Here is a 13,689-nt window from a genome sequence, read left to right as displayed (position 1 = left end):
ACTGGTTCAAGCTGACAGGAAGGTGACTATATACATCATCCAGACACTGGAGCCAGCAATTGCCCAGCAAGTTGCAGCTCGAAGACAGGCTCAAATTAAGCAGATATTGTAGGTCCCAAAGAAATGAGTATTGACAATTCAATGCTGCCAAAACCTTAGGTAAGAAATGGCAGCTCTGACTGTGTAGATGATCACGGTATGCATTAATGCCTCAGCGTAGGGAACATACTCAAGTATTGGAGTTAACACTCAGATGTTGCTCTATTGATAATGCAAGCAGAAAATTTTTGGAAGTATGAAAGTGAGATGGCCTAATTTCCTTTTAATCGTTATAATCAGCACAAATATATATACTGGCTCCCTCACCTCCACCCCTCTGACTCTTAACACAGGAGCCCCTCAGGGCTGTGTACTGAGACCCCTCCTTTACTCCCTGTTTACCCATGACTGTGTCGCCACTCACAGCTCTAATTTGCTAAATAAATTTGCTGACGACACTACATTGATTGGCCTTATCTCAAACAATAACGAGGTGGCCTACAGGGAAGAAGTCATCTCTCTGACACAGTGGTGTCAAGAAAACAACCTCTCCCTCAAAGTCACAAAAACAAAGGAACTAGTTGTGGATTACAGGAGGAATGGAGACGGGCTAACCCCTATTGACATCAATGGATCTGGGGTAAACAGCTTCGTTCCTCGGCATCCACATCACCGAGGACCTCACGTGGTTTGTACATACTAGTTGTGTGGTGAAGAAGGCACAACAGCGCCTCTTTCACCTCAGACGGTTGAGGAAGTTTGGTATGGGCCCACAAATCCTAAGAACTTTTTACAGGTCCACAATTGAGAGCATCCTGACTGGCTGCATCTGGCCTGACTGACTGACTGCCTGGTATGGGAACTGTACCTCCCTTAATCACAGGATTCTGCAGAGAGTGGTGTGGACAACCCAGCACATCTATAGCTGTGAACTTCCCATGATTCAGGACATTTACAAAGGCAGGTGTGTAAAAAGGGCCCGAAGGATCATTGAGGACCCAAGTCACCCCAACCACGGCCTATTCTAGCTGCTACCATCTGGGAAACAGTACCACAGCATAAAAGCCAAGGCCAACGGGCTCCGCCAGGCCATCAGACTGATTAACTCACGCTAATTTGAGTGTATTTTTATGTTACATTGACAGTTCTATTTATTATAAATTACTATGATTGCACATTGCATATTTAGATGGAGATGTAATGTAAAGATTTCTACTCTTCATGTATGTGAAGGATGCAAGAAATAAAGTCAATTCAATTAAAAGTTTTGATATCAAATGTTTACAGTAATAATGGTACATTCTTTTGCAACAATGATATTAAAGACCATCTTCAGCTCAATTTTTAAGCATACCTTTTGCTATGTTGTCTAATATTTAAGGATGACTTAGGACAATGCTTTGAAATACAATCCACAACTTAATCTGAATGTTGCTGCTACCTGCCTATTGGTGCTACTTTTTCTAGCCTCAAATCATACTGCTTTGGAAAAGGAACATAACCTTTCCTTCATAACCCCTTCCTTAGAAAAATACGCTTGAATTAAGCCTAGCCAAATTTTGAGAAACAATTATTTACTTAGAGTACTTACATGCTCAGATCTGGAGTAGAACAAACTTACAATGCTCTGACTTCTTAAAAGCAAAAGTTACTCATGTGCAATGCTTAGTTTAAAGAGATCTGTAACTTTCTCATTCTTATTTCTCATTCTCCAAATTTAGTGTACTTTTCAGGTAAATACATTTATCCAGACTACCATTTTATCGTTGGTTACTTACATGTATTTGCTGGGGATATGTCCTCTTTCAAGTTTTTGAGCATTTTCATCCAATTGCCATGCCATCCAGTAACCAAAATTTCCTTGTGGCAGAGTGTCATCAACGTAAAGAATATCATCCTTTTTAAAACTCAGATCATGTTCTACTTCTGCAACTCGATCATAAAGTGCTCTGGGAGACAAGGCAGAGGAGTACAAATCAATTAGTGTTTTTATAAAACAAATCGCTGTGTCTAGATGAAGTTAAATAATAATGTAAAAATAGCAAAACTGAATATTGAATCTGTGCCAATAACATCTTTTACAAAAAAAACTACCATAGATTTGGATGAAGCCAATTACCTAAAAATATAAACTCAATCTTTTCAACATTAAAAAGATTACATTAAATATTGTACTCTGTAAAAAAAAATTACCTACTTGTAATTATTGAGAAAAAAAACAAGTAATATAATGTATAATATTTCTGATTGTCTGCTATCAATTACTGTTCATATTACTATAGCAGAACCCTAATAATTTATTTTTATTGAGGTGCTGCATTTTGTTCATTGTTCCCACATTATACAGAATTTTTCCTGACACTGATCAGTGAAAGAAGTTCACTCAACAACTATAAATGATACCTGATATAGAATCCATCTCCAGCTTCATCTCTTATCTTGTTGAATTCCTCTATCTTATACTGGGCCTTCACAGAGATCGACTCTGTGGGTTTCAGCATTTCCACATAGGCCTGCTCGGCTGTTACATTCCGTAAATCAATGCCGTTGTACTGTAATAAGGAAAAGGGCAACTAATAAAACCACAAAGTAAAATTTGCTTCAACCACATCAGTATACAGGACTGTAATAACATTTTCAGAGGAATACCACATTTTGTTCTGTTTGCCACTCCTCTCTAGCAGCAGGCAGTACAATAGACGCCTCTATATTTTACCTCAGTCACCGCACTGTAATCACTTTAAACCACTTTTTAGAATGCTGTTTATGCAGGATAGTATTTATGCACATTTTATTCCATATCATACTTTAACTTCTAAGTTTTTTAAAATAATTCTTCATTCTTCTAATTGTTGAATCTTGTTTTTTTGTTGCATGTCACACCAACAAACCTTAGCGAATTCCATGTAAATAGACACTAAGTGACCACTTTATTAGATACATCTGCTGGTTAATACTAACACCTAATCAGCCAACCATGGGGCAACAACTCAATGCCTGAAAGCATGGAGGCATGGCCAAAAGGTTCAGAGGTTCAGTTGTCGTTCAGGCCACACCAAATGGGGAAGAAACGTGATCTAAGTGACTTTGACTACAGAATGATTGTTGGTGCCAGACAGGGTGGTTTGAGTATCTCAGAAACTGTTGATCTCCTGGGATTCACAGGGACAACAGTCTCTAGAATTTACAATGAATGCTGAAATAAAAAAAAAATCCAGTGAGTCACTTTTCTGTGGCCTTATTAGTGACAGAGGTCAGAGGAGAATGGCCTGACTGGAAGGTGAAATTAACTCAAGTGACCACACCCTACAACAGTGGTGTGCTGAAGAACATCTCTAAATACACAACAGGTCGCACTTCGAAGTGGATGGGCTACAGCAGCAAAAGACTACACTGAGTTTCACTCCTGTACCTAATAAAGTGGCCACTGAATTGTACGTGGTGAAAAAAGTTGATCCTTAACCCAGTGGTACTAACATTGCTGAAATGTACTGAAGGTTTAATACAAAGAGGAGGAAATTTTTGTGCCACTTCAATACTATTGTTGCCCAGTTTCAATGTTTTACTCTTTGACAAATAAGATAAGCAACTGCCTTCCATCTGTAACATTTGAACCAAAAAGAAAAATTATTATTTTTTTAAATTTAGAGATACAGAGCAGACTAGGACCTTCTCACCTTGCGAGCTATACTGCCTCTGCAACCCCCGATTAACCCTAGCTTAATCATGGGACAATTTACAATGACCAATTAACCTAGGCAGTAGGTCTTCGGACTGTGGGAGGAAACGAGAGCACCAAGGGAAAACCCACCCATTCCACGGGGGGGGGGGGGCGGGGGACATACTCCTTACAGAAGATGCCAGAATTGAACTCCAAACTCTAACTTCAGTAGAATCACACTTTCACACCTACTTAACCATACTTTTAGAACTGATACTACTTTAAATTCAGGTGGAAGTATACAGGAAAACAAATCACTAGAGAAAGACTATTGCGGTTTCTAACATGGCCTACAATAATGAGCTCAATGATGTCTGACATGTCAGAAACATGTTTCAGAGAGTGTGTGAAAAACAAACTTTTCTTTCTCCCTTTTGCAGTGCCACATTAGTTCAGCTGAAAAAAAATATTCTCAACACACCACCAGAGACAAACAGAAAGGGGTGATGATCAGGAACAACGGAAAGGTTTCAAGTGCATACATGCTCAGCTGCTTCATCTTAGTAACTTTTCATAGAATTAAATAATCAGTGAAATATTTGTGACACAACCGAACCTAATGCAGGAGAAAATGTGTCTCTATTTACAAATTAACTACCAAAGAATGTTTATGCAGTTAACCAGAAGAGTCATTATATGTAAATTTTGCAGACAGAAAGAATGCTTAGGATATGACAACTCTGTCAACCTCTGGTTTAATTACCACAGGAATGGCTTGTCCACTTTCAGATCATTTTCTAGTCATATGATTTTGAAGTGCAGAGATTATCGCAAAGCAGCAAGTTTACTGTGAAGTGTTAATGATGATAATCTACTTTACTGGGTAACATGCTAGCATAGTGGTTAGTGCAACCACATTACAGCACCAGCAATTATCAATCGGGTTGATTCTTGCCGCAGTCTGTAAGGAGTTTGTATGTTCTCCCAATTCCTCCAAGTGCTCCGGTTTCCTCCAAGGACATACAGTTAGGTTAATAAGTTATGGGCATGCTATGTTGGGGCATGCGTGGTGTGGCAACACTTATGGGCTGCCTCCAGCACAATCCTCACTGATTTGATGCAAACAATACATTTCACTGTGGTTCGATGTATATGTGACAAGTAAAGCTAATCTTTTTGGTGCTGTTACATCCAAGACATGAAGAGGAACACCCTCAATTTACTTGGCAATAATATGGCACGCCTTTTACTTAGCTGTCATCTCAATTTAATGATTAATCTGAAAGTTCAAGTTTAATTATCATTAACTATACATGAATACCCATAAATACAGCCAAACGAAACAGCGTTACTCCTGTGCCACGGTGCGAAACACAGTACCAACAGTTAATCGACACAGCACAAGGCACATATAGCACATAAAGATAGCAAGCACATATGATATTAAGATACAGTCACACACAAAAAAATATACACCTAGTCTATGCATGTTGCAGCAGTCTGCAATCGAACACAATTCTATTGAGTGAACACAGGGCGGCAGCACTACTCCACACCGCCCACCCCGCGCTCCAGTGGAGCGCACCAACTCTGCCGCCTCTGCCTTGGGTGGCTGTAAACAGACAACACCATGGCTTAAAAAGCCTAGTCCTTGCTACGAACAAGGTCACACAGCATTCCACATGAAGAATGTCCAACAAGATCTTTGCAATCACAAGGAAAGCAGCTAAGACAATTACTCGCTGTTAGACTGCACACTGTCTTCACGCACCAACTCCTCTGATGCCTCTCTGACGCAGGCAGCAGCATGATCCACACCAAGTCCAGCTCCTTCAGTTTCTCTGACAACAAGCAACTCGCTGATGGGGTAGAACTGAAGTATTTTAATTTCTTAATCTCCAATAGGGTCTTGTGATCATAAAAAATATGTTTTAAAAAAAACTTTGATGCCATCTTAACAGGTGCACACAGCCAACAATTCTTCACTGGACTCTCAGTACAATCTCAGATTTTTGGAGTGAAACTTCAACTCGCAACCATCTGATTTAGAACCAACAGTTTGAGTAACTGAGCATTTGCTGACATAGTGAGCAAACTGATGTAAATGATTACAGCAAGGGCTTGTAATCAGAGTTGACTAAGTGAATGTACAAATAAGCCATGAAGACAGAAGGCTGGAAGGTGTTAGCCTTCATTAGTAGAGGGATACAGTTCAATCCAGAGTAAAACATGCAAAATGCTAGAGGAACTCAACAGGTCTGGCAGCATCTATGGCAATGTTGCAGAGCTATAAAACCCTGATTAGACCACATTTGGGTATATTGTGTTCATTTCTGATTGCCTCATTATAGGAAGAATGTAAAAAGCTTTAAAGGTGCAGAGGAGAATTACCAGGATGCTGGCTGGAATAGAGAGCATGTGTTATAAGGGTAGATTTAGTGAGCTAAGGCTTTATATTTGGAATGAAGGAAGATAAGAGGTGACTCCATAGAAGTGTACAAGATTATAAGAGGTATAATTTTAAGGTGATTGGAGAGAAGTATGGGGGAGGGGATGTCAAAACGAAGTTGTTTACATAGGGAGTGATGAGTGCCAGGGTGATGGTAGAGGCAGATACATTATGGATTTAAGAAACTCTTAGATAGGCACATGGATGAAGAAAAATGGAGGGCTATGTAAAGAGGGAAGGATTAGGTTAATAAGTTGACACAATAGCGTAGGCCAAAGCACCTGTACTGTGCTGTAGTATTCTATGTATGTTCTAATTTCAGATCTGTGCCTAATTAACCAGTATGAACTGGGGCCGATATTGGCGTGCAGATTCACTCCTATATCTCTCAGTGATGCACTGGCAAACAGAGGTCTGAAGAAAGGCTCACTCTTCATTCCCTGTGAAACTTGTTAAAATTTTAAACTTGTTTTGTATTCCACGCAGAAATCTTTATTGCTGCTGATAATGATTACAATTTCCTACAAACATTGTGGGTAATTACAAAATTCTGAAAAACACAGGGCTTCAATGCATCAATGATGCACTGAAAATCTGGTCTTACCTCGAGTAATTTATCTCCAGGAACCAGTCCATCAGGGCCTTTAGCTGGACTGTCATCTTCTACCTTTGCCACAAACACTCCATTCAAATTCCCTCCACAAATTTGGATCCCCAGGTCTATCTGTGTCTTCTTCAGGAATAGAAATCTTGGCTCAAAAGTTTGATTGGTTGAATCAACAGACTTCCTGTTGCATTAAAAATAAGAAACATTGATGGGTAACTATTGATAAATACACAAGAAATTAAGATCATGCTTCCAACTTAAAATTCCCTATATTCCATACCTATTCATCAATTTACATTCTTATCAAAGTCCTTAAGTTATTCTAAGATTTTTGCCCAGTATCATAAGAGATTCTCTTATGAATTATTTAGTTCCTCCTCATAATCTTTTCTTTTCTCCTTCTCATTAAAGATAATGGCTCCTTATGCTGTAAAGACAGCACGGTAGTGTAATACTAATACTGCACACCAGCGATTAGGGTTCAAATCCTGACACTGTCTGTAAGGAGTTTGTACATTCTCCCCACGACTGTGTGTGTTTCCTCCGGATGCTCCAGGTTTCTCCTATGTTCCAAAGCTGTACAGGTTAGTACGTTGTGGGAACACTATAGTGGTGCTGGAAGCATGGTGACACTTCGGGGCTGTACCCAGCAAATCTTTGGGCTGCGTTGGAGCTTGTGGATGGAAACAACACGATTCACTGCACGTTTCAAGGTTTAAATGTACATGTGACAAATAAAGCTAATCTTTGATCCTCAATCAATAGTGGTCACTGTGACTGTCTTTCCTTTTTTTTGTCCAGGACCCCATGGCATAACTGTGCAGTAAAACTCTGATAATCCAGCATACTTGGGACTTTGGCAATACTGGACTAGCAGATATTCGAACGTTTTTCCAATTCATGTCCCAAAATTGAATCTGAGAAGAATAAAGGAAGACATAAGAGACAGCCATTGTCAATGGTGATCAACCCCATGTAATGAAACAAGTACCACCGCTGATTTTTTTCCACCCTTATTAGTAGCAAGCTACAAGAGAGAACCTTCCATCTGCACTCACAAGAGTGTCAGCCACGGAAGTCTCTCTGTCGAAACACAGAGATACAGTTTTTATATTATCCTTGTCATGAAAGCCTAGCAACAGTGATAGTCTGAGACAAAGGCCACTTAATCACCTAAAACAGAGGTAAACGTACTTGACAAAGAATACTTAGCCACATCAGGCAGAGGTAAACAGAGAACAGAGTGTAATTAATTCTCACATCCTGCATGTCCTTGTCTGGACACTCAGCATTTACATGTTAGCAGGACAGATTGATCTTTTAATATCTCAATACAAAAGAACAGTCAGATCAATGGATATTCCAGCTACTCAAATAGAGCAGAATTTAATAACTTAGATAAGAGACTCTACCGAAATTAAGAAAGGAATGTAAGGAAGGTCCTGCTTTATGTCCACCCTTTGTCGAAACCAAAATGTGTGAAAACTTGGAGATGTCTTCTGTGGGTCTGTGTGAGTTTTAACCCTTATCTTGCTCCAAAGAAGCAGTTGTGAGACATTATTCAAACATACTGCAGTCACAGACATAGTCGGTACTTAACCCAAAGTTAAATTTAAACATGAAACCAAAAGGTGTGAAAAGTCAGGAGACAACAGCTGCTCAAACTGCAGCCATTCTCAAACCAGGATACACAGACCCAACCTTAACCGTTATTTACAGGAATCTGAGAATCCTCCAATTCCCTTAAAACTTTACCATTTGCCATTGCTGAAATTTGGAGCTGAATTCCAGTTTTCACTGCTGAAAAGTATTCCCATAGCATGATGCTACCTCCATCATACTTTACAGTGGGGATAGTATTACCTGGCTGATGAGCAGTATGATGGTTTATGCCACATATACTGCTAAAGAAAGAAAAACATCTTTGTTCGGAAAGACTGAAAAGAGTCACTTAAGAGATACTATAAAGATGTGGAAGGAGGAATAACCTCTTCTTGGGCTTCCAGTTGGGTACAGGTATTGATTTTAACTGATGTTCCGAAGACAGGCTCTACCATCTTCATCAGAGACGAGGCCCGGGCATGTCTAGTCTAATGGTACAGGTCGACCTTCACTAATCCGGCACCACTGGGACCTGAGGAGTGCAGATTAGTGAAAATGCCGAATTACAGAAGGATCATATTAAGCATAATCAGTGCCGGATTATTGAAGGAACCAGATTACAGGTAGTCGGATTAGTGAAGGTCGACCTGTATTTATACCCCCAGCTGTCATCATCCAATCAGGTGTCTGCTATCCTACCTTGTTTACAATCAAATTCCAGTGGACCCCCGACTAGACCTGCCCAGGCATCATCCTTGATGAAGAGTCCATCATTGAAATATTGGTTAAAATTGGTACCTGTACCCAGCTGGAAGCCTGAGAAGAGTTTATTCGTCATATATGCCAGGAAAGCACTAGATTCTTTTTCGCATGGGAGGACGTCAGAATCAGAATAAGGTTTAATGGTAAGACTCTTGGCAGTGTGGAGGATCAGGGGGATCTGAGTCAACCTGTTACACAGTTCTGATCGCCTCACTACAGGAAGGACGTGGAAACCATAGAAAGGGTGTGGAGGAGATTTACAAGGATGTTGCCTGGATTGGGGAGCATGCCTTATGAGAATAGGTTGAGTGAAGTTTGGAGCAGCGGAGGATGAGAGGTGACCTGATAGAGGTGTACAAGATAATGAGAGGCATTGATTGTGTGGATAGTCAGAGGCTTTTCCCCAGGGCTGAAATGGCTAGCACGAGAGGGCAAAGTTTTAAGGTGCTTGGAAGTAGGTACAGAGGAGATGTCAGGGGTAAGTTTTTTTATGCAGAGTGGTGAGTGCGTGGAATGGGCTGCCAGAGGCGGCGGTGGAGGCGGAAATGATAGGGTCTTTTAAGAGACTCCGGTATAGGTACACGGAGCTTAGAAACATAGAGGGCTATGTGTAAGCCTAGGTAGTTCTAAGGTAAGGACATGTTCGGCACAGCTTTGTGCTGTAGGTTTTCTAGGTTTCTATGTTAATATCACTGGCATACGTCTTGAAATTTGTTGTCTTTGCAACAGCAGTACAATGCCATACATAATAATACAGAAAAAATACAAATCACAGAAAGTATATATATTAAGTAGTTAAATTAGTGCAAAAATAGAAATAAAAAAGTAGTGATATAAAGCTCATGGGTTAAATGTCCATTCAGAAATCAGACAACAGAGGGGAAGAAGCTGTTCCTGAATCGTCTTCAGGCTTGCAAGTGTCTTTGGTGATTATCTTATGGTTAGGTGAAACTAAAATGGAACTTTCTAACTTCAACCGATTTATGTGTGGCGTAAATCTAATACTGTGCATCAGCCAGGTAACACTAACCCTGCTGTACAGTATGGTGAAGGGAGCATCATGTTGTGTGGATGATTTTCCAGAGCAGAGACTGGGAATTTTGTCAGGATTGATGGGAAGATGAATACTGCTAAATACCGAGAGAACCTGGATCAAAACCTGCTAGCCTCTGCCAAAAAGTTTAAACTGGGGAGGAAGTTCATCAACCTGACAACAACCCGAAGCATACAGTCAGAGCAACCATGGAGTGGCCTGAAATGAAGAAAATTCATGTCCTTGAGTGGTCCAGTCAGAGTGCTGACCTTAACCTGATCCAACATCTCTGGAAGACCGCAAAATTGTTGTCTACTGCTGCTCCCCAACTAACCTGGCACAGCTTGTGCAATTTTACAAGGAGGAATGGGCAAATCTTGCTCCATCATGTTGTGCAAAGCTAATAGAGACCTACCCAAAAAGACTTCTGGTTGTAATAGGTGGGAGAGGTGGTTCAACTAAGTACTGAGCAAAAGGGGATGAATACTTTTGAACTGCAGACATTTCAGTTTTTGAATTATTAGTTTTTCAAGTTTTACAGATTTCTACAAAGTGATCTATTAATTACAAATAGAAAACACGAAATAATTGATTGCATAAGTATTCACCCCATTTAATATCACACACCAAATCATCACTGGTGCAGACAATTGGTTTTAGAACACATAATTAGTGAAATGCAGTCATGATGTTTCAATTGATTGTAGCAAATATATACCTGTATTTGGAAGGTCCAACTGCTAGTGAGTTAGTATCCTGGCAAAAACTACACCATAAAGACAAAAGAACACTCCAAGCAACTCCATGAAAAAGTTATTGAAAAGCACAAGTTAGGAGATGGATGCAAGAACATTTCCAAGTCAATGAATATCCCTTACAGTTAAGTCAATCACCAAGAAATGGAAAGAATATAGCACAGTTGTAAATCTGCCTAGAGCAGGCATCCTCAAAAACTGAGTGGGAGTAAGAAGGAGATGAGTGAGGGAGGCCATTAAGAGACCTATGGCAACTCTGGAGGAGTTACAAGCTTCAGTGGCTGAGATGGGGGAGACTGTGCATACAACTGTTGTCCAGGTGCTTCACCAGTTGCAGCTTTATGGGAGAGTGGCAAAGAGAAAGCCACTGTTGAAAAAACTCACATGAAATCTCAGCTAGAATTTGCCAGAAGGCATGTGGAAGACTCTGAAGTCAGCTAGAAGGTGGTACTATGGTCTGATAAAACCAAAATAGCGCTTTTTGGCCTTCAGACTAAACACCATGTTTGTCGTTTAAGCCAAAGACCGTACATCATCAAAAACATACCACCCCTACTGTGCAGCATGGTGGTGGCTGCATTATGCTGTGGGGATGCTTCACTGCAGCAGGTCTTGGAAGGCTCGTGAAGGTAGAGGGTAAAATGAATGCAGCGAAATACAGGGAAATCCTGATGCAGCCTGCAAGAGAACTGCAACTTGGGAGCAGATTTGTTTTCCAGCAAGACAATGCCCCCAAGCATAAAGCCAAAGCTACGAAGTTAATGTCTTGGAGTGGCCAAGTCAGAGACCAGACCTCAATCCAACTGAGAGTTTGTAGTTGGACTTGAAAAGACTGTTCACTCATGATCCCCATGCAATCTGACAGAGCTTGAGCAGCTTTGGAAAGAAAGGGGAAAACTTGCAGTGTCCAGCTGTGCAAAGCTGTTAGCGACCTATCTACACACAGACTGAAGGCTGTAATTGCTGCCAAAGGTACACCTACTAAATACTGAATTGAAGGGGGCAAGTAAATATGCAATCAATACTTCTGTGTTTAATAACTGCAATAAATCTGGACCAATTTGTAGAAATTTGTTTTCACTTTGACACGAGTCTTTTCTGTTGATCAGTGTCAAAAAAGCCAAATTAAATCTGTGATTCAATGTTGTAAGACAACAAAACATGAAATCTTCCAAAGGGGGTAAATATTTTTTATAGGCACTGTACATGAATTGACTGTATGTACATAAAGAACACAGTACTGAAAAAAACACAATAAATACATAAAATAGCTTTTTTATATATATATGAATTGACTATGTAGATAAAGCAGAATTGTTTCTACTGACAGGAGAAGGGGCAAAGGTGGGTTACTGGTGCCTTAAAGCCAGCTGCTTTGGGCAGATAGGGTTCATCAGCCGTGGTTGGCAGCTATCTAGGAATAGGAATAGGAAAAGGAAAACACTGATCTCAAATTTCTGCTGCCTTGTAGTTATACCTACTCACAGGGAAGGCTTCAGAAGTAAATCCTGAGGGAAATATGCAGAGCTGGGAGTCCCCAAGGCAGTCCTACATTGAGTTCAACGCTGACTTGCAACTTCTGTGACACTGCTGGTGCCAAATTCCTTTAGGTTCATCAGATGTGTGCAGAGGAGGAGCTTGCTACATTGGCAACAGCTTGCTCACCATATTATACTGCCCAGGCTTGCGTATATAGACAGCAAGGATGTAATGTCCATGGTTGACCCTGCAATGGAGCCCTCAAAACATAAAGTGATGCTAGGTACAGGAGTGTCTGTACATAAGGTGACTGACAGGAAATGATAAAGTAAGGGAGGTTGGGTGAGTTAGTGGGTGGAGGTGTTCATCGACTATACTGCTCGGAAAAGTAACTATTTTCGAGTCTAGTTGTCATTGTACTCTAAGCAGTAGAAAGAATTCATAACTTAATGCTAGATAAAAATAAGCATAGTTTTTAAAAGACATGGGCAGCGCGGTAGCATAGGGGTCAGCACAGTGCTTTACAGTACAGGTGACCCAGGTTCAAATCCCACTGCTGTCTGTAAGGAGTTTGAAAGTTCTCCCCGTGATCGTGTGGGATTCCTCCGGGTGCTCTGGTTTCCTCCCATAGTCCAAAGGTTGGTAGATCATTGTAAATTGTCCTGTGATTAGGCTCAGATTAAAATTGTTGAGACTGCTGGAAAGGCGTGGCTTAAAAGGGCTGAAGGACCTAAACCGCACTGCATCTCAATAAAAAAATAAAAAATAAAATTTAGTTTGCTTCTGATAGAAATCATTCAGTTAAATGGAACCATTCTCTCCAAAATTGCAGAGCTGCTCTGTAGAACATGTGGGTGGTCTATATAGTGAACAAATCTGAAACACTGATAGAATCAAAAATTTCTGCATTACTACTCCCTGATGTAAAAGGGCAGTGTTTACAACTAACCTAATGGAGTTCCGTGGACTAGTAGTTGGGGTAGTTTGCTTCGATGGAGGTGTTATTGTCCCTTCATCCTGTTCACTCACTGCATCGATTATCGAGTGATCGTCAGGCGTTGTTGCACCACTGCCGTGGGAAGTTGAATGATTACTTATTGGCTCCAATCGAGAACTAGCCACACAGATCACACAATTAGGAAATGTATTACATACACAATTATTAAAAAAAAAACAGACAGCTTTCTCTCAGCAAAGTTGTAAAGCTATTTTGTGATATCAATCAGATTTAATAGTACATCATAATCCAATTCACTGATTAACAGCATGGCTGCCAAGAAAATCAAACCCAGTTAATTTGCC

At 40.4% G+C, this 13,689-nt stretch overlaps 1 protein-coding gene across 7 annotated transcripts in view; it reads right to left on the bottom strand.

Moving 5' to 3' along the window:
* dlg5a (discs, large homolog 5a (Drosophila)) overlaps nucleotides 1-13,689 on the bottom strand; it is a 235,166-nt gene that overhangs the window by 20,266 nt on the left and 201,211 nt on the right. For all 7 annotated transcript variants that reach the window (XM_063070421.1, XM_063070424.1, XM_063070425.1 and 4 more), the window contains 4 exons: nucleotides 13,337-13,501; nucleotides 6,754-6,937; nucleotides 2,443-2,591; nucleotides 1,818-1,988 (listed from right to left, as the gene is read on the bottom strand). In XM_063070421.1, the coding sequence (XP_062926491.1) occupies nucleotides 1,818-1,988; nucleotides 2,443-2,591; nucleotides 6,754-6,937; nucleotides 13,337-13,501 (669 nt within the window). The remainder of the gene's footprint in view (nucleotides 1-1,817; nucleotides 1,989-2,442; nucleotides 2,592-6,753; nucleotides 6,938-13,336; nucleotides 13,502-13,689) is intronic.

Source organism: Mobula hypostoma, chromosome 18, assembly GCF_963921235.1.
Source record: "Mobula hypostoma chromosome 18, sMobHyp1.1, whole genome shotgun sequence".
NCBI classification, from domain to species: Eukaryota; Metazoa; Chordata; class Chondrichthyes; order Myliobatiformes; family Myliobatidae; genus Mobula; species Mobula hypostoma.
Note: the sequence above shows the minus strand (reverse complement) of the source record. Positions and strands in the feature narration are given on the sequence as shown.